The sequence below is a fragment of the Solanum dulcamara genome, chromosome 3 (genome assembly GCF_947179165.1).
Source record: "Solanum dulcamara chromosome 3, daSolDulc1.2, whole genome shotgun sequence".
Taxonomy (NCBI): Eukaryota; Viridiplantae; Streptophyta; class Magnoliopsida; order Solanales; family Solanaceae; genus Solanum; species Solanum dulcamara.
In genome coordinates, this window is record NC_077239.1 from 78384141 (window position 1) to 78405661 (window position 21521).

At 33.1% G+C, this 21521-nt stretch overlaps 6 protein-coding genes across 7 annotated transcripts; 1 reads left to right on the top strand and 5 right to left on the bottom strand.

Moving 5' to 3' along the window:
- The first annotated feature begins 533 nt into the window (after positions 1–533).
- LOC129881856 (germin-like protein subfamily 1 member 17) lies at positions 534–3121 on the top strand. The gene is made up of 2 exons (XM_055955965.1): positions 534–673; positions 1598–3121. Exons 1-2 carry the CDS (start codon positions 553–555, stop codon positions 2146–2148), a joined length of 672 nt encoding a protein of 223 aa, XP_055811940.1. The 5' UTR covers positions 534–552; the 3' UTR covers positions 2149–3121.
- A 2402-nt stretch (positions 3122–5523) lies between these two features.
- LOC129881857 (germin-like protein subfamily 1 member 17) lies at positions 5524–6874 on the bottom strand. Its single transcript, XM_055955966.1, has 2 exons — positions 6745–6874; positions 5524–6077 (listed from the first exon to the last, which is right to left on the bottom strand). The coding sequence occupies exons 1-2, from the start codon at positions 6872–6874 to the stop codon at positions 5524–5526; spliced, it is 684 nt and encodes a 227-aa protein (XP_055811941.1).
- A 2814-nt stretch (positions 6875–9688) lies between these two features.
- On the bottom strand, positions 9689–11336 carry LOC129883127 (germin-like protein subfamily 1 member 20). Its single transcript, XM_055957716.1, has 2 exons — positions 10982–11336; positions 9689–10371 (listed from the first exon to the last, which is right to left on the bottom strand). The coding sequence occupies exons 1-2, from the start codon at positions 11103–11105 to the stop codon at positions 9821–9823; spliced, it is 675 nt and encodes a 224-aa protein (XP_055813691.1). The 5' UTR covers positions 11106–11336; the 3' UTR covers positions 9689–9820.
- A 717-nt stretch (positions 11337–12053) lies between these two features.
- Positions 12054–12780, bottom strand: LOC129883714 (germin-like protein subfamily 1 member 7). Its single transcript, XM_055958325.1, has 2 exons — positions 12687–12780; positions 12054–12601 (listed from the first exon to the last, which is right to left on the bottom strand). The coding sequence occupies exons 1-2, from the start codon at positions 12778–12780 to the stop codon at positions 12054–12056; spliced, it is 642 nt and encodes a 213-aa protein (XP_055814300.1).
- LOC129883128 (histone-lysine N-methyltransferase ASHR2) lies at positions 12462–15946 on the bottom strand. 2 transcript variants are annotated; one of them, XM_055957718.1, is made up of 2 exons: positions 14511–15946; positions 12462–12601 (listed from the first exon to the last, which is right to left on the bottom strand). In XM_055957718.1, exon 1 carries the CDS (start codon positions 15685–15687, stop codon positions 14512–14514), a length of 1176 nt encoding a protein of 391 aa, XP_055813693.1. In that variant the 5' UTR covers positions 15688–15946; the 3' UTR covers positions 12462–12601; position 14511. The 2 variants fall into 2 exon arrangements, with proteins under 2 accessions (XP_055813693.1, XP_055813692.1); XM_055957717.1 differs by lacking the exon at positions 12462–12601 and adding an exon at positions 12705–13300 and having other exon boundaries at positions 14511–15945.
- Positions 15947–17025: 1079 nt separating this feature from the next.
- LOC129883131 (germin-like protein subfamily 1 member 17) lies at positions 17026–18670 on the bottom strand. The gene is made up of 2 exons (XM_055957720.1): positions 18405–18670; positions 17026–17758 (listed from the first exon to the last, which is right to left on the bottom strand). The coding sequence occupies exons 1-2, from the start codon at positions 18529–18531 to the stop codon at positions 17205–17207; spliced, it is 681 nt and encodes a 226-aa protein (XP_055813695.1). The 5' UTR covers positions 18532–18670; the 3' UTR covers positions 17026–17204.
- Positions 18671–21521: the final 2851 nt, after the last annotated feature.

The window sequence follows — 21521 nt, forward strand, 5'->3', positions numbered from 1 at the left end:
TCATAGTGTTAAGAGCTAATTAAATCCTATTTTTATTCTTTTTCAAATCACAAAAATCCCTTAAATTTGGTTGAATCCGGATACATCCCAAAACGTCCTGATACATTACGTAAAGTGATGTATTTAATCGATACATCGCGTAAAGTGATGTATCCGATATCCCGATACATCGTGTAAAGTGATGTATCCGACGTCCCGATACATTACGTAAAGTGATGTATCCGACCGATACGTCGCGTAAAGTGATGTATCCGAGAATAAAAGAGAGTAGCAATTTTGTAATTTTTTCAAACGATAAATTTTTTTAGAAAATATGATAAAATAAGTTGTCTATTTAGATAATTTTACTAATATATATTTACATAATACTTAAAACCTACTCCAAATATAAGGACTATTTTTGTCATTTTCTCGTAAAATCTACACACTTCAATATTAAGAAAATAGTGACAACTTTATATCTATAAATAGGCTCAGATTTTTCTGTAAAAATTCATCACATGTGATTAGCTATTATATTAATTTTCCCTACAAGAAAAAAGATAGTTTTCAATGGCTTTTTGCCTCCTAACAATTATAGTCACTTTTGGTCTTCTTTCTTACTTTGGTTCTTCGTTTGATCCAACCCCTTTTCAAGATTTTTGTGTTGCAACTAGTGATTCCAATGCTGCAGGTAAAAATTACCATTTCAATCTAATTTAGTTGTATTATTCACTGATCTGACGATAATAATATAAAATTTTATTTATATTATTCGAATGACGTTTGATATCAAAATAAAAAAAATAATCCCAAGACATATGAAATTATCTTATCTTGTGTTTGCTTGAAATATTCGATTTCAGGTTAAATAATCTGGGGATTATTTTATATCTTAATCTTTGTACTACCTTATTCAACTCAAACAAAACAAATGACAAATTATATGCCCTTGTTCCAAAGCTCTTTTATCAAGGTCCTTTAAGAAAGCCAAGGTTAAAATTAAAAATAAAAGCTTATTCAAATTTTTTCCATTTTCAAACCAAACACTTGTTTTGAATAAATATATCTCAATTTTTAATTCAATAAAACCAAAAAAAATACTAATAATACATAAAAACATGGATTATTATTCTCAATTACTATTCCTGCATTATATTTTAGTATAAGGACAATTTCAAATATATACAATAAACTATTTAGTTTACAATAAATATAGTCATGTTTTATTTACATAAAAAATAGCCGAAAATCATAGGAAATATAAATTGACTATACAATACAGCTTGCCAAAAGTCATAGAAAGTATACACTAATTATACAATATAAATTACTTATACATGATTTATACACTAAATATACATTATGATACATTCTATACATGAAATATAAACTGAGTATACATGAATATACACCGAATATACATGAATATACACCGACTGGCCATTTTTTTGATAATTAAAATGACCGAATGACCATCTACTATAATTATCCATTTAGTATGTTGTCCTTGAACCAAACGTTCTTTCAGTGTATAGAAGTTAAACTCTTTTTCTTTTTTTTTGTTCTTAGACTTACACCAATACATACTCCAACTTTGTTCTAATTTATTTTGCAGTGTTTGTGAATGGAAAATTTTGCAAAGATCCAAAATTGGCCACAGCAGACGATTTCTTTCTTGCAGGACTTAACGTTAGTGGAAATCCTTTACCAGGATTGGGAACATTTGTAAATTTAGTCGATATAAATCGTCTTGCAGGACTCAACACTCTTGGAATTTCACTTGTTCGCGCTGATTTTTCACCATTGGGCCTAATTCCACCCCATACACACCCTCGTGGCACTGAAATTATTGTTGTCATAGAGGGTACTCTCTATGTTGGATTTTTGGCCCCTGACACTACAAATCCATTAAAAACTAGATCTTTTACAAAAATATTGAGTAAAGGGGATGTATTTGTGTTCCCACAAGGATTAATTCATTTTCAGTATAATATTGGACATACTAATGCAACTGTTTTTGGTGCTTTCAATAGCCAAAATGCTGGGCTAATTGTGGTTGGAAGTGAACTATTTGGATCAAATCCACCACTTGTGGATGATGTTCTTTCAAAAGCATTCCAATTGGACAAGAAAATAGTGAAACAACTTCAAGGATTGTTCTCATAGAATTAAACAAGAGAAATTATGTCTTGAAAAATAATATGTATACTACGTGAGGAAATTTTAGATTAGTAATTAGTTGGCTATCTGAATTTTCATCTTGTTGATGAAGATTCGATTCTCCGCCTTGTAATCCCCTCTCCCTCCCTGTATCACCTTCCCCTAATAACCCTAAATTTAAAATAAAATAAAAAGAATTATATTGTGTGAGAATTATTGGTTGTTGTTATAATTTAAGTTTTGATGCATCAATAAATCATGAGACCTGATTGGCGGACTTGATTCCATGATCGGTGTGTGTCACATATCAAATGGGAGCCAACTGTAAAAGTTGTCACCACCTGCTGTGGTTGGTGGGCAAATAAGAAGAGATTACTAATCATGGGACCTGATCGGGGGACCTGGTCCAACTGTAAAAGTTGTCACCACCTGCTGTGGTTGGTGGGTAGCAGCTGAAGGACAGAGACGTCCAGCCAATCAGAAGGTACTAGGTTGTTTCGTCCATATGCTAAATACTATCTTTAGGACATGAAATAAATCAGTTCCACATATCACATTTACAAGGCAAAAGAAAAAAGGAGTGTGTGCTCAAAAGAAAGAATACTTCCTCAAAGCAGCAGGGGACCTGATCGAGCTACTATTGAAGAATAGTTTTTAGGTTGTTGCTTTGTTGTAATGTTGTGTCTTATATTCTAACATTGTAAGATCAGTTCCTATGCTATAAAGGAATATTGATCATGTTTCCTTATATCAGTTTTGCATCGAGTTCATAGCTAGAGTTAGCTTTGAAAGGTGTGTTTGCAGTCTATGTCAACTAGAAGTAGTTAGTATAGTGGGCAATACAGTTATTGCTTAGTTTCCGAGTCATGGCTAGAGTTAGCTTGATCGGAGTATTCAAAGTCTATGTCAACTAGAGTTAGTTGGGATAGTGGGAAATAGAGGTATTGCTTAGGCTCAAAGTCTTGTAATAGAGGTATTGCAAGCCAAGGGGTGGAGAGGGTTAGTGTCTAGTTACAATAAGTTGTAATAGATTACTTTGCTCTTGAATCTCAGTGAAGAATGGTTGGTGAAATCCTATTGGACAGGTCGTGATTTTTCCTCCCCTTGAGCAAGGAGGTTTTTCATGTAAACATTGTGTGCCATTTTACCTTCTGCACCAAACTTGAGCATTCTGTTAACTAATTGTGTCAAGGGCCTAGTCCCCTGACTCGTGTGGTGGACTCGTACAACCCAACAATTGGTATCAGAGTAGGTTCCTTCTAAAGGGTTAACACTTAGAAAGGATTGGTTCTCATGGATACTCCACCAAATCATGAAAAAGATGTTGATATGGACTACTTCACCAAAAGGTCTCAAAGAATGATAAGAAAGAATGGTAAATTTCAAAGAAGAGGGAACTCAAGCAAGCATGCAAGGAGAAATGATACTTGCTACACATGTGAGAAATCTGGACATTTCATTAAAGAATGTCCACTCCAGAAGCTGTATTACAAGGACTACATCAAAAACAATCCAGAGAAAGCCTGCATAAGGAACCATGTTCCTAAAAAGAACAAGAAGAAAGAAGTTGAGGACACTTCATTGCCAGTTATTGAAAATGAGTCTTTAACTTTTGACTCATCGTTTTCTTTCATGGCTGCCTCAGATATTGAAGATGAAGAAGAGCTAAACTTTCATGATGTTAAGAAAAATCTCAAAGATTATTCTATAAAGGAGTTGCGAGCCTTAGCTAGTGTTTTAATTGATGCTTACTATGAACTCATTGGAGAAAAAGAGTTTTTAACTGATGCTCTTGCTGAGTTTGAAGTTGAAAAACTTTATCTAACAAATAAAATCTTTGAGCTTGAAGGAAAACTTTTTTCCTTGTCTGTCGAAAGTGAGAGTTTGAATGAAAAGCTGAAAGATTACTCTCACAATGGTGCAAAGGAAAAGGGAGAAGGTGGTAGGTTGTACTTTGAATTTGAAGAAAAGCTAAATCAGTCCAAAGAAAATCTTATTGCCTCTCTTGAAAGAAACAGGGAACTGGAAGGGACCTGTCAAGATTAAAGTTGATCTTGAAAAGTTAGTTTGTTGGATAGCCTCATCAGAGACCTCAACACATCTTGTCAATATGAGATCCAACACCAGAGAAGGTCTCGTTTGTCGAAAGATCTATGCACCCTATAATCCTCATAGTAAGTATGTGTCAAATCTTGACAATTGATTGTGCACTCATTGTGGCAGAAATGGTTATTATAAAAATGCACGTCCTGCTAAAATATCTACTGATCAATAGGGAACTCAAAAGGACTTGGTCCCAAGTCTAAAAGGACCAGGCTATCATTTTGGGAAAGAAATCATATTCATCCGTTATCTCATTTTTGGAAATCCAAACTTGTTTGGGTTTCTAAATCTAACAAGTGATTTTGCATCCAAGGTAGAGTGAGAGGAGGCAGTAAAATGGGTAGAAAAAATAAATATTGATAGTGACTGCTTTAAGCTAATGACAGAAAAGATGGAAAATTCCTCTCACTCAAAGCTTTCGAAAAAGGGAAGTACTTCTTTTGGTGATGTAATCTTGGTAGGAAAGAAGTTCAATAATGTGCATGTGACCTGGTTCGTGATTTGTCGAATGAGTATCACAAATTTTTTGTTTTGCCATATGTATATCATGTACAGTGTCAATTTTAGTAGGGAGCGTTTTACCTCTCAATATAAGATTTTTCAACGCGAATTCGAATATAGTTAAGGTACAATATGGATACCAGACATCAGATGAATAACCTAAAAATAAAATAAAATCAAGGATAATTAATCGTCACATGTTACATTCTAGGGAAATTTCTTGAACCACAAACACATCGCCAGGATTCAAAACTATGACCTTTGAGTTTCATTCTTTTAAATATATTACTACTCTATAGACAGGATAACTAACGTCTTAGCTCTAACATTGTATATATATTCACCATATGCCTTTAATTTCCTCATTTAATTTGAACATCACCAATCACTTCTAATGTTATATCATCCTAATTATAAATCTGAATATGGTCCGTGAATTATAAATCGATCATAGATGGAATCGCGAAATCAAAAAAAAACTAAGGTACTATATATATAAAAGTATCTTGTTTATGCATTTTGGATTTAGATAAGTAAAGCTACTAAATATCACATCACAGGATATAATTACATTTGCAAGAATCTACAGAGCTTCTTCAAATATTTATATAGTTATAGAAGACCTTATTACATGATGGAAAAACAGAGAAACAATTAGAAACATACAACAAACAAGTGATCAATATCCTAGGGTGAATTTCTTCAACACACAACAACATTTGTAATAACATAACCTAGGAGAATTTATAATCAGTACATAATTTCTGGTGACATAACCTAGGCGAATTTCTTTCGAAGTTGTTTAATCACTTTCTTATCAAGCTGGAAACCTTTGGCAAGAGCATCGTCGAGAATAGGTGGATCAGAAGCAAAGATTGAATTAGGAATCATGACGAATCCAGGATTTTGACTATTGTAAGTAGCAAGTATAGTAGCATTTGTACGTCCAACATTATATTGGAAGTGAATAAGCCCTTGTGGAATCACAAACACATCGCCAGGATTCAAGATTTTAGTGAAGAGACGACTCTTAAAGAAGTTATTTTCATAAGGTAGAAGAAATCCGGCATAAATTGTACCCTCCAAGATGGTTATGAGCTCAGTAGCTCGAGGGTGCGTGTGCAGTGGGATAAGACCTTGTGGTTCGAAATCAGCACGAATTATAGAAATGCCCAGAGTGTTGAGTCCAGGCATATTGTTTACATCAACAATATGCACAGAATAACCAAACTTTTGTCGCACTACTTTACCACTTTCATTAAGACCTGAAGTAAAAAAATCATCTACCTTTGCAAGGTTTGGGTCTTTGCAGAACTTTCCATTCACGAAAACTGCACACAAATGAAATAAAATGAAGTTACCATATTATTAACATATAACATAAATTCAAATTATACAATATATTTTTTAAAATAAGGAAAAGAAAGATTAGTTAAAGCCCAAGGGATTTTGTCTAGTGATGTGAGAGTTATGTGCACATCATGGGTTCAAACCTGTTATTAGTGAAAGCTTAGTACTTAAGTGGATATTGTCCAATTAGATCCGAGTTTAACGTTTTCTCATATATTTCTAAATCTTCACGTAGACAAAACATTAGACTGTCTTATAACATATACAATAACATATAAAATTTTAGACTTTCAGTTTGTTAAAAATAATTACCTTTAGATTGTAGTCTAAGAAATAGTCATTTACTAAATAGATATCGTAAGAACGAAACAATTCGTGCAAATTTCTGTTAAGGTAGAGGAGTAGGCACATTATCCATCAATTTTCTTTAAACCATGCGCCACTACGCCTCCAAGATTTCTCGATTGCAAAATAAAAGATATTTTTATACTATATAAGTGTCATATAAAATAGTTTCGACAAATATATAACATACAATACAATATATATAATTAGCTAGTGTCTAATTTATGTAGATATGGCTAGCGTTGGCCAATCGACCAAATGTGTAACTTAAAAGGTTGTCATGACTATAAAAGAATGATTTACCAGAAGTGTTGGAGTCTTGAACTGCAACACATATGTCTTGTAGAGGATTGAGATCATATGCATAAGCTAATTGTGATGAAAAGAAAGCTGCAATGGCTAAAATTATTGTTATTAACCAACTCATGCTCATTGTTGTAGCAAAGTCTAATTTTTTAGATTTGGAAATATTTTGCTTAATTTGGCTTGTTATACTTTTTATTGTTTTCCAAGAGAGATGTCCACTACTATTTATAGTGGTCAGTCATTTATTTAAAGCAAAGTCCACGTAATTTTTTCATTTTTAAAATGCTAGTTTAAGTTCAAGTGGTAGCCATTAATCAATCTCATTATCTTTTTCCCCCTCTAATTAGTGGTCAAAGTCAATAGTCAATTTATCCAAAATTACTCTCTGCACATGCCTGGTGAACCCCCCCCCCCCCCCCCTTTTTTTTTTAGTCTGTGTTTGATATTTGTATTAGGCCCAACCACTTATGAGTTAGGACCAATTTGGGCATGGATTTTTTTTTTTAAAATCTCAAAATCAGTCTTTGATCAGATGTCTAACTTGAACCTATATAATATAATCGATCAATAGATTCACTTGTATCATAGACTAAATATTTAGTGTTGACCACACTAGGTGCTACCATGGTAGCAAGAGAGGCCATACAATGACAATCGATAGGTTGGCACTGAGCATAATTCCAAATTAAATAGCAAAATTACAAGAAGCGAAACATATAGATCGAGTATATATCCTTTTATATTGAATTGTGGATTTCGATATGGTAAAAATATTATTTTTTTGGACAAATAAAGGTCTCCTATAGAAGCTCTGTCCCTCTTATCTACGATAGCTATAAACTCCACTTATCCCCTTTCATATGATGGGAGTTATTGGTGTATTGGGCAAGCTGCATTTCGTTTTTCTTTTGTTAATTTATTAGTCAGATAATTTCAAATAAAATTTGAAGTTGTATTTGAAATTTGAAAAACACCAAAAATCTTATTTTCACTTTTCACTTTCACTATATATATTTTTTTTCAAATTTTACGCTAATTAAATTGTTTATTTTATAAAAATGACCCGATCTAACTTACATTTCATTTTTTTAAGGAAAAGTACATTCAAACAACCAAATGTTATTTTCGAAAAAATTGTCAAACACAACGCCATTTCGACTACAACTCCGAAAATTCTAAATAAAGTGAGAAAACAATTATAATAGTATGTAGTAGCTCATGTATGAAATCTAATATATGATATTATGTGACAATCTATTTTGAGATATTTACTTTTTTGGAATAAATTTGATTGTATATTTCAGATAAATTAGTAAATTTAGGTGATTTTACTAATTTTTAAAAGTTGGGGGTATAAATCATATTTAGAAAAAGTACATACAAATTCTAAATATCCTTTGTAAAAAATATAATTAAACATAACTTCAATTTCAGTTCCAACTTTAAAATTTATGACCAAACACCCACATTTATAATTCGATCTGGTCAGTCTTAATGAAAAGTCAAGGTAATTTTCTCATTTTAAAATGCAGGGTCAAGTTTAAGTAGTAACAATTAATCAAGAATATCGTGATTTGTTTTTTACTCTAATCAGATGTCAACAGTCTACGGTCAATTTATTCACAACTCTACGCTTATGCATAGAAAATTTACGCAATCAAAAAAGTGGATTAATTTACAGAAATTAAAGGTAAAAATTTACGTACCAAATATTTACATCAATCAATAAATATATGATATGTATCTGTCACAAACACATTTATCATATGCCATATCCACTTCTAATTAAGTGATGTATTTTGGCTATAATTTTTAATTGCTAAGGTTAATTTCGTTGAGTTGATATAAAGAATCAGTGGAAATAAATACTTAATTATCAAATTTAAATACCTTAACAAATAATCAAAGGTTAGTCCATTGGTATATTTTGCAGAAAATTTTGGAAAAATGAGAAAAGTCCACGATTGAGCAATTGTAAATCAAAGCATGTTGTCCTAATTTATTATTTGCTAATAATTACTCCATCCGTCTCATCTTAATTGTCGATTTAGCTCAAAAATTATAATTTTAGAAATTCAAGACTAATAGTCACAACTATATTGTTAACATTAAAAAATAGTTCTCTTTAATACTACTAAGTTCTGAAGAAAAAAAACATATAATAAATAAGAGTAATTTAGTAAACTATATAAATAAAGAATTAAAAAGAAAATTAAAATAGGACAGAGGGAGTATAAGATTATATACTTGAACGTACCTAGTGATCTTTATATATTTCTTGTGAAATACAAAAGAAAAATATAAAATATGAAATAAAGAATACAAGATTTTTATATGGAAAACTTTCTGATTAAAAAACGATAAGACTCACAACCTAACCTTATAGGTTTTAATCCAAACTCTATTAACATAGTGAACTAAAATCCAAATTACAACTCTTATAACCAAAAATATGACAAGAATGAGTTAATAATTAGAAAAATGAGGGGGCAAAACAGTGAAACAGATCCAACAAAGGGAGTAGTTATTTCAACTTTGAAATGGTCTCTTCCTGATATAAAACTCAAATGCAGACAATTCTCTTCCTTAATCAATTACACGAAAAAAAAAACATTTTAATCAAAATATAGTTGTCAAAATTCCAACATCTAAACAATTAATTTTGTATTAATACTAACATAACAATATAAGTAAATTGTATACGTACCTATATACTTTGACAGTATTTGTTTTATAAACGCCAAATACCACAAAATTTTAAATTGCTTATCACATGTCATAATATCGAAATCTAAATATCAAAAATTTCAGTTTCAATATGGTAAATTTAGTATCTAGTTATCTACCATACCATATCCGCCCCTAATTATGGACCTAAGTTCATATACTTTAATTTCGCTTTTTCAAAATATTAACAGCATGATAGAAAGAAAAGGGGAAAATGTCAACTTCTATGAATGAAAAAGTTCATCCAGAAACTGGAAAAATATAAAGAACAGTGTCCAATTAGAGAGTAACGTATTATTCCAAACAACTTTCAGTAAGCACACAATCATATTTTTAATGTCATATTCTAGGAGAATTTCTTTCGAAGTTCATCAATCACTTTCTTATCAAGCTGGAAGCCTTTGGCAAGAACATCGTCCAGAATAGGTGGATCTGAAGCAAAGATTGTATTAGGAATTATGACGACTCCAGGATTTTGACTATTGAAAGAAGCAAGCAGAGTAGCATTTTTGTGTCCCACGTTATACTGGAAGTGAATAAGCCCCTGTGGAATCACAAACACATCGCCAGGATTCATGATTTTGGAGAAGAGACGACTCTTAAAGATGTTTGCAGCATTAGGGAGAAGAAATCCTGCATAGATAGTACCCTCTAGGATAGTTATAAGCTCAGTAGCCCGAGGATGCGTGTGAAGTGGAGATAGACCCTGTGGTTCCAAGTCAGCACGAACAATCGAAATACCAAGAGTGTTGAGTCCAGGCATATTGTTTACATCCACAATATTTACAGCAAAACCTAACTGAGGCACTGCATTTCCACTAACGTTAAGACCTGAAGCAAAGAAATCATTCGCGCTTGCAAGCTTCGGGTCTTTGCAAAACTTTCCATTCACTAAAACTGCACAAGTGAAATAACATGAGGCTAAGCATATTATACAACATATGTTTTATGGGTCAGATCGGGTTGGTCCATTATTTTGGTGAGCCAAAAAAATAAAACAGACAGTTTTAGTGAAAGGAAAGAGAACCAGGCTACTAGTTAATCAAGTCTCAAATCTATAAATAAAATAATATTAATAATACTTATTAAGTTTGGCTTCAAGTAAAGATTTGGTTGTATTTCATCAATCTGAAATCATTGTCACTTTATGTAAATATTATGAATACAACCGTACAAGAAAATATTTTTTATATTTGAATTTTTGAACTTAGTAATATTCGGTTTAAGACTTTAAGTTTGGACTACTCTTGTTATTTTCAGTATTCTATTTTATTTTTTATTTGACCCAAGAGCCGGCCCAACCACGTTGTTCAAGCCCTACAAACTGGCAGGCTTATCCGGGCCGAGCTAAAAATACTTTATTCTTAAATGGGCTCTAAAAATCTTAGCTCAATCCTATTAAATTACGGGTTGGGCCGGACTGAACCACAATCGCCTAGCCCTTATTGACGGTTTTAATAACAACTATGACTTGTTTGTAAGCAAAAACTATAGAAGGATGATTTACCCGAAGACTTAGAGTCGTTAACTGCAACACATATATCTTGTAGAGGATTGAGATCATAAGCATAAGCAGGGGAAAGAAAGAAAGCAATGATGGCTAAAGTTGTTATGAACCAGCACATCCTCATTTTTATAGCAAAGTTTGGTTTTCTTGCAAAAAACCAAACTTTTTCTGGAAACAAGTTTGTTTGCTTTGAGCTTGTAATGATTTTTTTTTCAAATAACCAGAAAGGTGTGACTACTTATAATCTGATCTTGTTGATTTTCATATCTCTGTTTCCATTTTTAATCATATTTAATAATCCTTTGTTTTCCATCTATCCATAAAAATTAGTCCAGGTGTTCTCATTTCTAAATGCAGATTTCAGTCCAAAGAAGAAACCTTTAATATAATTAGTAGTCAAAGAATTGGTTTATTAATTAAATTTGCTTACTTACCTAACTGGATTTAATAATTTCATAGGCCACTCAATGACTAGTATCCAACCATTTAATAAATTTCATTGACAATTTATTTATTTCTTGATTGTACAGAATTACAAGTATCCAACCATTTTCTTTCAGCAGTGTGGTGGTTAAGATGTAACATCCTCAACAAACAACTTTCTGATGTGAGCATCAGCTGTGGATGATCTCATAGGTTCTTTATAAGAGAGAATTAATTCTAATAAAGAAGGGTCCCCATAACCTATATTCAAGCAGTTTATGTATCCGCAGACAGTTGACCTTGCTTGTGCTACGACATTTGCACATTTAAATGCTACTAAAGAGTAATAGAGTTGAATGAGTCTGGTTTTAGATAAACCATGTCATTGATGAGATCAAACCCCTTTAACTGCTTGTTGATATTGACTTGGTAAATTGAGATTAATGAAAAATGGATCAGATTAGAATGATTAAAAATTTTGGGTGTATATAATAATTTCTACCATTCTTTGTATTTATATAATAAAATACAACATACAAGTGTAACAATTAGTATAATGTATTATTGCAACGCTTTCACAAATTGCTAGTGAGCAGCGCGCTCCAAACAACTTTCAGTAAGCACACAATCATATTTTTAATGTCATATTCTAGGAGAATTTCTTTCGAAGTTCATCAATCACTTTCTTATCAAGCTGGAAGCCTTTGGCAAGACCGTTGTCCATAATAGGTGGATCTGAAGCAAAGATTGTACTAGGAATCATGATGACCCCAGGATTTTGACTGTTCAAAGAAGAAAGCAGAGTAGCGTTTTTGTGTCCCACGTTATACTGGAAGTGAATAAGCCCCTGTGGGATCACATACACATAGCCAGGATTCATGATTTTGGAGAAGAGACGACTCTTGAAAAGGTTTGCATCAGGGACAAGAAATCCTGCATAGATAGTACCCTCCAGGATAGTTGTGAGCTTGGTAGCTCGAGGGTGTGTGTGAAGTGGAATGAGCCCCTGTGATTCCAAGTCAACATGAACTATAGAAATACCAAGAGTGTTGAGTCCAGGCGTACTGTTTACATCCATAATCTTTACCGAAAAAACAAACTGAGGCACTGCACTTCCACTAACATTAAGACCTGAAGCAAAGAAATCTTCCGCTTTTACAAGCTTTGGGTCTTTGCAAAACTTTCCATTCACTAAAACTGCACAAGTGAAATAAAATGAGGCTAAGCATATTATTCGGATATTAAGCACTAATGGATGAAAGAAATTATACAACAACTATGCCTCGTTTGTAAGCAAAAACTATAGAAGGATGATTGACCCGAAGCCTTAGAGTTGTCAACTGCAACACATATGTCTTGTAGAGGGTTGAGATCATTAGCATAGGCAGGGAGACAATAATGCAATGACGGTGAAAATTATTATGAACCAGCAAATCCTCATTGTTATAGCAAAGTTTGGTTTCTTAGCAAAAACCAAAGCTTTTTCTGGAAACAAGTTTGTTTTACTTTGGGCTTGTTATGATTTTTTTTCAAACAACCAGAAAGGTGTGACTACTTATAATCTGATCTTGTCATTTTTCATATCTTTGTTTCCTTATTTAATCATATTTTTGATTGAACAAATTCTTTTCAGCAATGTAAGTAGAGCTGTCCTGGTTGTTCAGATTTAACATCTTCAATAAACAACTATCTGGTGTTTTCAGCAATGTAAGTAAAGCTGTCCTGGTTGTTCACATGTAACATCCTCAATAATAACTACCTGCTGGGAGCATCTACTGTGGATTATGGCCGGCCCTTAGTACCAAAATAGGTTCTTTATAAGAAAGAATTCCCCATAACCTATATTCAAGCAGTTTATGTATCCGCAGACAGTTGACCTTGCTCGTGCTACAAAATCTGCACATTTAGATGCTATTAAAGTTAATAGAGTTGATATATTCTGGTTTCAGACAAACACTGTCATTGATGAGATCAAACCCCTTTAACTTCAACCTCTTACAGTCAACACATTTATTTCACAGAAATTTTGGAATTTGAGTTGAGAAATGAATTATTAACTTAAAGCATTTAATCCTAATTTTTTTTGCTAGATTGTTACTTCTCCTACAAATGAATGTTCTCATCTTAGTATGAATCAAAGTGGAATTTATCGTCTTTAGCCCTTTCCACTCTCAAGTAGTTAGGCTTCTTTTTTGGTGAAGAGTACAATTTCTAAGATACCACGTATTCAATACTAATACCAAAAATCCACATTTACCAAAGATGCTAAGAATCAAAATTCATCTTTCTTCAACTTGATACTTTGCAGAGGGCACATCTCAACCAGCAGGTATCTCTATATCTAAAGATATCTTGACACAAGAATGATTTGCTACTTGGATTTGAGTCTCTTTTCCTAAGGTTTAATCAATATTGGGCTACAACAATAGAGTCAACAAAAAGCTAATGGAATAATTAAGGGGTTAAATGCTAGAAAAAATGGTCAATAGACATACTCGAGTATTGAACCACCCCTTTAGAGTGATCCATTAAGTTTTTATTGGTATTTTAATAAAAAATACATTTTACCTATCAAAACAAAAGCCAACAAATATACAAAGCAAGTTCACCCGCCTCAAAAAATATATACGAGCAACTTCATGTTTATTGGTAATGGCTCAATGATGATAAAACTTTTCATCCGAGTCATAGATACAAATATCCAGTTTGTATAATAAATTCTATCACATTAACACTTCACCAATTGATACTCATAACTTGAGGGCTTGGGCTTGTTGAAATCCTCTTGTAGCTTATTTTCCAAGTTAAACCGAAATGGTATAGAGTATTCAAAGCCAACCTCAACGTAGACAAAGTTGTTTTATAGATTGATTGTTAAACTGCTCAACATGTCACTCACAAAAGGTATACATGAAAATTGAGGGTTCACAAGTCAATACTTTGGCACTTGCTCACAAGCTAACAGAAGGGAAAACCAAGGTGAGCTACCAAATTCGGAGGGAAAAGAAGTTCTAGCTACAAACTAAGCTTATAAAATCTAAGCATGGAAAACAGACAAGAGAAAATTGCGAAGAAACAAGCAAGCTAATATGGAAATGTGGCATACTCTAATGGTCCCCAGAGCCAACCATAAGCTCATCAGATTTGCTAAAATTACCACAAACATTGCATTCCATAACTGTGGATGGAGATGCATCAGGAGGCAATGGAGCCAATGTACCCCAGCAATTCTCTCGATTACACATGTATCTAAGGAAGAAATACGCGTGAGGAAAATCTTGATCCCTCTCCTCCATCTCGCCATTTACATTTACTTCATCATCCATATCTTCCTCCATCTCTTCATCCTCTTCCTCTTCCTCTTCACTTCCCTCGCCCTCCTTATCCATAGCATCATCCTCTCTATCAGACCAATTAGCCTCGACCTCACACCGATCGCAATTGCAAGTAAAACCATAATCCTCCTTCAACCTTTCCTGCCTTTCCAAATACTTAAAATTCACAGGGAAATAACTCAAACAAATCTCTCTACCCTCAGGCACATCATGAATCACCCTAACAATAATATCAGTATTACTCCTGTTATTAACATCCGTATCAACATACTCAAACCTGCACGCATTCGGAAGACAATCATGATTGAAAAACGACGCCATCGGATAAATCCCGTAAGCCCTAACACCCCTTTCTCTATTAGAATCAAAAGGTTCCATCAACCCAAATGCATTAACCTTATCCTTCGCCAAAAGTGCCGCAGTAAGCTCTTGGGAGAACCCAAATTCACCAAGATTCGTAGACGGGCACGTAGCAACAAGGGAATGAAGCAAATTAGCATCAGTTTCCGACACAACTGACGAATCCCCTTGAAGGGATAACAGAACACGAAAAGAGGAAGGAGAAATCACTGCCAAATTATAAGCAGAGATAAGAAAAAAAGCTTGAATCTGTTGATCTACATTCAGATTATGAGAAGAAAAGCTGTTTCTTAAGTGAGTCAAGGATTGGCAAACCCAAGGAGTGTGAGAAGAGGATAAAGCTGAAGACTGACAATTAGAGGTACAGAAGAATGAAGAAGGGCACCATGGACAAGGAATGGGAGATTGGAGGATTACCCTGAAGCAATTTGAGCAAAAAGTGTTTGATGTGACCAAAGAAGAAGCAGAGTAAAGAAGGAGAGGGGAGTCTTTGAGGATGAGTTGTCCAGGTTTTAGGGGTTGAGTAGCAACAAGTCCTCTTCCTCTTCCTTCAATTTCTGAAATCTTTAACAATTGATTGTTCGCCATTGTTGTGTGCTGCGATTTCTTCTCTCAAACTCTGCCGCAATTAGGATTTTTAGCTATGAAGATGATACTGTCACTTTCGGGTTTCTCTCGCACGGGAACAAGTTTAAAAAAGTATCCAATTTGGGATCCCTATTTAAAGCGTAGTCATATTTTATGAATTTTGTAAGTTGGCCATTTCAGATATAGTGCGTGCAAATGAAGTTGACTTGGGATTCCTACTAAAGGGCTATAATCGAAGTTTATGACATTTGTAAGTTTAGTCACTTTTGATATAGCCAATGAAATTGAAGAAACTTAAGACATGTATGTATGAAAATTAGCATTTATAGCTAAACTTATGTCTGTTTGTATAGATAATGAGGTTGATGCTAAAATCTTAGAAAAAAGTTAGCAATGTTGTTATGAACCAAGTCCAGCACAATGTGGCTATTGGGCCGTGAACAAGTGATAGGGCCAGGTTAATTTGGGATAGAGGGTTGAGTAATAGGTGTGAGAACAGTTTCATCAAAAGGGATAGTGGTATGTGATTTAGAGATTATGCTTATTGTTGAGTAAAAAATCTGATTTTTCTCATTTCCCTTTTCACAGTCCGAGCTTCTCATTCCCATTCTTATCTCTATCATAGCTACTTATAATTTCAATAGTTTTATTTTAATTCAATAGTTTGAATGTTGTAATCACAATTCTAAAGTTGTATTCATGTTCCAAACTCTTTTTAATATAGTGAGAAATTCGGATTTGTTACACAGTTTCAATTGTCAATTACTTATTAATGCAAACTTAATAAATTTTGGGAATATATATATTGTGATTCTCCCTTTCTTGGGGATTGTTACTTTGAGGCGAGCGTTTTTCGAAAACAGCCTATCTATCTCCATGAGGTAATTGTAAGGTTTGTGTACACTCTACCCTTCTCAGACTCCACTTGAAATTTTGTTGGGTATGAACATTCACAAAATTACAACATGACAAGAGTCATTTCAATTATGACAGAGTTGTTTACCACTACATGAAATTTCACATGAATTTGAGTTTGAAAAGATTTGAAATTATGGTTTGAGTTTCAAGTAGTGGTACAAAAGTGGCTAATTGTTAATTTCTTCCAATTTTACTTTGTCACTGAGAACTGTGGTGGGATCGATGAGATCCCTCCACCCTTAATGAGGTCGATGAGATCCCTCCACCCTTAATGAGGTCTCAAATGTGATCCCAATGAGTAGAGAAAGCTTTCATAAGTCGCGCTCCCACCTTAGTGTATCATATTATATGCAACGTGAATATGAATTAATCCGCACATTCAATCCACTAACTTTTATGGGTGTGTGTGACAAGATCTCATATACAAAACAAAACTTTCAAATGAACATCAAGTTACAGAAAAGAACTACAATAGCAACTATGGACTAACCAGAACTAATTGTCTCCTTACATTTTCACCAATTTCACAAACATGTTCAATCATTTGCTCGAAAACTAGTAAATCCAACAAATACGTACAATCCTTTTCTCCACATATCCTACGAGAATTGTGCTCGAAGATGTTTGATAACTTTCTTATCCAATTGAAAACCTTTGACAAGAACATCCTCAAGAATTGGTGGATTTGAACCAAAGAGTTGATAAGGGATCATGTGTACTCCAGGATTTTGGCTGTTGAAACTACTCAAATGTGTTGCATTGGTGGTTCCCAAATTGTATTGAATGTGAACCATACTTTGTGGGATCACAAAAGCATCCCCTGGATTCAAGATTTTATCGAATAGCCTCGATTTGAAAGGATTTTTCGTATCAGGAACAACAAATCCAACATAGATAGTACCCTCCAATACGAGTATTAGCTCAGTTGCTCGAGGATGAATGTGAGGTGAGATTAAGCCAAACGGTTCAAGATCAGCACGAGCCATAGAAATGCCAAGTGTGTTGAGTCCTGGCATTCGATTTACGTTCAATATATTCACGGCAAAGCCAAGATTTGTTGGTGTTGGCATTCCACTTTCATTGAAACCTGAAGCAAAGAAATCATTTGCATTGGCTAGCTTTGGGTCTTTGCAGAACTTACCATTCACAAAAACTGCACATAAATGAAACAGAACAACATTAGGAACACAAGTTAAAAAATACCTTTCACAGCAAATAATTTAGAGAAGAGTCTAAGTTCAATGCTTAGTAACAAGCACGACACAATAATATCCTCTGTAATCCCACAAGTGCGAATTGCAGAGAATAGGATCTATATAGACCTTAGTTGTTTCTGATACAAACTCGGCTCAATAGAAACAGGATAGACGAGAAAATAATGACAACAGAATAGCAAGATAAACGAAATAAACAAAGTGACATCAAAATTAAAGAATAGGGTACTATGTTAATACTAGGTAATAGTACTAAAAATGAGGAGGAGACAAGCTCCCTGCCTCTTCCTCATAAAAGTACTCCAACACACGACTACCTACTACCTATGTTTCCTAATCCTCGACCTTCAAACCTCCCTATCTAACCTAAATCCATTGTTAATCCTATTTAATGACGAATCATCAAAAATTCCTACCAGCTACTATAAAGTTATCCAGCAACACATTAGCAATGAATTTCGTAGCTAATACTTACCTTTTTGGTATCCCTCAATGTATATAACTTAAATCCTATAAAAAAAACTCTATAAGTCATTATCTAGAAAAAGGAAAATAAAATAAAATGAAGATAGATAAGTGAGTTACCAGAATGATTGGTATCTTGAACTGCAACACATAGATCTTGAAGTGGATCAAGATCATAAGCAGAAACAAAGGAAGAAAAGCAAGCAGTGATGACTATACTAATTATAATCAAGAAAGCCATTTTCATTCTAATTATATTTATAATTAGGCTACTAATCACAACCAGTTAAGAGTTATTAGAAATTTTTGTAGAAATCTGAGTTATATAGTACAGTAAAAAGCAGTCAAGATTTAGTTTCAAGAATCTAATGCTTTTTTAAGTTTCCAATTTTTTTTCAAGATGTAGATTTTTTATAATATATCTTTGTGGCTTGAAATAAATGAAGAAATGTGTAGTAGGGTCGAATGACTTCATAGACAAAAGTCTTTTGCCGACAAAAAACACATTCAATTTCTTTGTCAGATTCTCTTGGTCTAAAATAGAGTCGTCTCTTTGTTAGGAAGGAAGCGTGTCCAATTTTTTGACTCAAATTTAAATTTAGTACTCTTTTTATCCATTTTTATTTATTTATAATATTAAAATTGAATGTTTAATAATATTTATTTAATTTATAAAATTAAAAGATAATTTTTATTTAGTTTCTAGTTTATTTTTATTATTAATTAATAATTATTTATTTATTATATTCAAAGAGTAATATGATAAAATTATGTTTCTATTTATAATTTTTTAAAGATTATGTAAAATCAATAATGAACAAATATTATTGAATGGAGGGAGTATGATTTTGTTTTAATATAGATATGACACATCCGAACACAACAAAAATGAGTTTGTTGTAAAATTAATTGAGTCCAACTCCTATCGAAATATCTAATGCAAATTCAATCATTTTATGCAATTTCCAACAACCAAGATAATAATATGCATTTAATTATCATAAATCATAATATTTAAAACAAAGTAATGGATACATGATCCTCTGCCTTATATAGAAGTTATAAGAAGCAGGGCCGGCTTTAGGCCCCTCAATTATGAAGAAACCATTCTTTGTTATTCATGAATTAATTATTTTTTAAAAAAAAGATGGAGTAGTTTAAATGAAGAAGTACAATATTATTATTTTTTTAGAGTGAATACATCAAAAAAAAAATTATAGCAAAACTTACTTTATCACTTTAATTATATGGACGTTTAAATGCCTCTTAACAATTTTGACGTAAATTAAATATCACCCTAAGATTATAATACCACTCTCACCAGCTACATCATCACATGTAAGCACCACATTATTAATTTTATTGCAAATTGGATGTCTAATTCTATGTGGGACCCACCCACATGGAAAATGCATAGACAATTTTAAATTGGTGCACTTACATAATGCTGCACTTGGAAAAGTGGAGCACTTACATACCTATTCTATCTAATATATATATGTGCCATATTTGGCATTATGAGAAATATAGAAACGAAAACAGAAAAACATAAATTCATATATTGCTCTCTGCTCTCTTTCTCTCTTGTGTTCAGTTTTCCTCACTATCTTTCTTTCAATCATTTTACTAAATCTGTAGTATATTTATAACACGTTATCAGCACGAGGCTCCGGCTATTTGTTTTTGAAGGTAACAAAAAGCGGTAAGAATTTTATTTAATTTTCTTTTCATAAAATGGCAAATATTTCAAAAATTGAATTTGTTGCTTTGGATATCTCTGGAAAAGATTACTCCTCATGGGCACTAGATGCCGAAATTCATCTTGAATCGATGGGTCTGGCAAACACCATCAAAGATGATAACACGGCATCTAGTCAAGACCGTGCAAAAGCTATGATTTTCCTCCGCCACCATCTTGACGAGGGTCTTAAATTACAATATCTTACATTAAAAGATCCCTTGAAATTGTGGAAAAATTTAAAAGAAAGGTATGACCACCTGAAGTTGGTCATGCTTCCACAAGCACGTTATGACTGGTTAAATCTGAGACTGATGGACTTTAAAAATATAACTGAATATAATTCTGCTTTATTTAGAATTATAGCTCAGTTAACTTTATGCGGAGATGAAATCACGGAACAAGATAAACTTGAAAAAACATACTCCACATTTCCACCCGCGAATATGCTCCTGCAGCAGCAATATCGCGAAAAAGGCTTTAAAAAATATTCTGAATTACTTTCTCACCTTCTTATTGCTGAAAGACATAATGAACTATTAATGAAAAATCATGATAGTCGGCTAGTTGGTTCTTTGCCACTCCCTGAAGTGAATCAGGCAAATTCTAACCAACGAGAAAGAGGTCATGGCCCCAGTCGTGGTCGTGGTCGTAGTCAAAGAAGAAATTTTAATCATGGTGCTCGGCTGGCACCGAGAAATAACCAGCAATATAAAAGATAGGGTAAAAAGCCAGAAGCTTTACCGAAGAATAATTCAGAAACAATATGTCATAGATGTGGAGGTGTGGGTCACTGGTCGCGGATTTGCCGGTCATCAAAACGCTTGGTTTAGCTATATCAGGCATCGTTAAATATGGTAGAAAATAATCCAGAGATAAATTTTATCTCTGAGGACAATATTGAGCCCATGCATCTGGATGTAGCTGATTTCTTTAATTTTCCAGAAGTAAATATGAATGTTGATAAGTCTGATAATATTTAAATAATTCTCTTTGTTGTTGTATGTATTAAATATTATGTTTGTATTTTTCTAGCTCAATGTAATGAAATAAAACTTTGTATAATAAATCAGGTATTAATTATAATATTTACTTTCTTTCTTTTTGAAGAAAAATATGGAAATGCCTCAAATTTTATTTGGATCAATGATCAATCAAAAAGATATTTGTGTAATTGATAGTGTAAACAACTCATGCTATTTTTAAAGACGAGAAATATTTTTTCAACTTGCTTAGAAGAAAAGCTAATGTTATTGCGATATCTGACAATTCCAAAATGATTGAAGGCTCCGAAAGAGCTACTATAATTTTGCCTAAGGGGACAAAAATTATTATAGAAGATGCCCTATTCTCTTCTAAATCCCCACGAAACTTGTTAAGTTTTAAAGATATCCGCAGAAATGGATATCATGTTGAGACACTAACTGAAATAAATACTGAATATCTTGGTATAACCAAGAGTGTCTCAGGCCAAAAATATATTTTGGAAAAATTACCAA

Excerpts from the sequence above, each read along its gene's own strand:
- LOC129881857 (XM_055955966.1), bottom strand. The coding sequence starts at position 6,874 with ATGAGCATGAGTTGGTTAATAACAATAATTTTAGCCATTGCAGCTTTC. Across the intron at positions 6,078-6,744 it reads TCAAGACTCCAACACTTCTG|TTTTCGTGAATGGAAAGTTC; the intron begins GTAAATCATTCT and ends ATTTGTGTGCAG.
- LOC129883131 (XM_055957720.1), bottom strand. The coding sequence starts at position 18,531 with ATGAAAATGGCTTTCTTGATTATAATTAGTATAGTCATCACTGCTTGC. Across the intron at positions 17,759-18,404 it reads TCAAGATACCAATCATTCTG|TTTTTGTGAATGGTAAGTTC; the intron begins GTAACTCACTTA and ends ATTTATGTGCAG.
- LOC129881856 (XM_055955965.1), top strand. The coding sequence starts at position 553 with ATGGCTTTTTGCCTCCTAACAATTATAGTCACTTTTGGTCTTCTTTCT. Across the intron at positions 674-1,597 it reads TAGTGATTCCAATGCTGCAG|TGTTTGTGAATGGAAAATTT; the intron begins GTAAAAATTACC and ends TTTATTTTGCAG.
- LOC129883714 (XM_055958325.1), bottom strand. The coding sequence starts at position 12,780 with ATGATCTCAACCCTCTACAAGACATATGTGTTGCAGTTGACAACTCTA. Across the intron at positions 12,602-12,686 it reads AGTTTTTGCTTACAAACGAG|TTTTAGTGAATGGAAAGTTT; the intron begins GCATAGTTGTTG and ends TCACTTGTGCAG.
- LOC129883128 (XM_055957718.1), bottom strand. The coding sequence starts at position 15,687 with ATGGCGAACAATCAATTGTTAAAGATTTCAGAAATTGAAGGAAGAGGA.
- LOC129883127 (XM_055957716.1), bottom strand. The coding sequence starts at position 11,105 with ATGAGGATGTGCTGGTTCATAACAACTTTAGCCATCATTGCTTTCTTT. Across the intron at positions 10,372-10,981 it reads TAACGACTCTAAGTCTTCGG|TTTTAGTGAATGGAAAGTTT; the intron begins GTAAATCATCCT and ends TCACTTGTGCAG.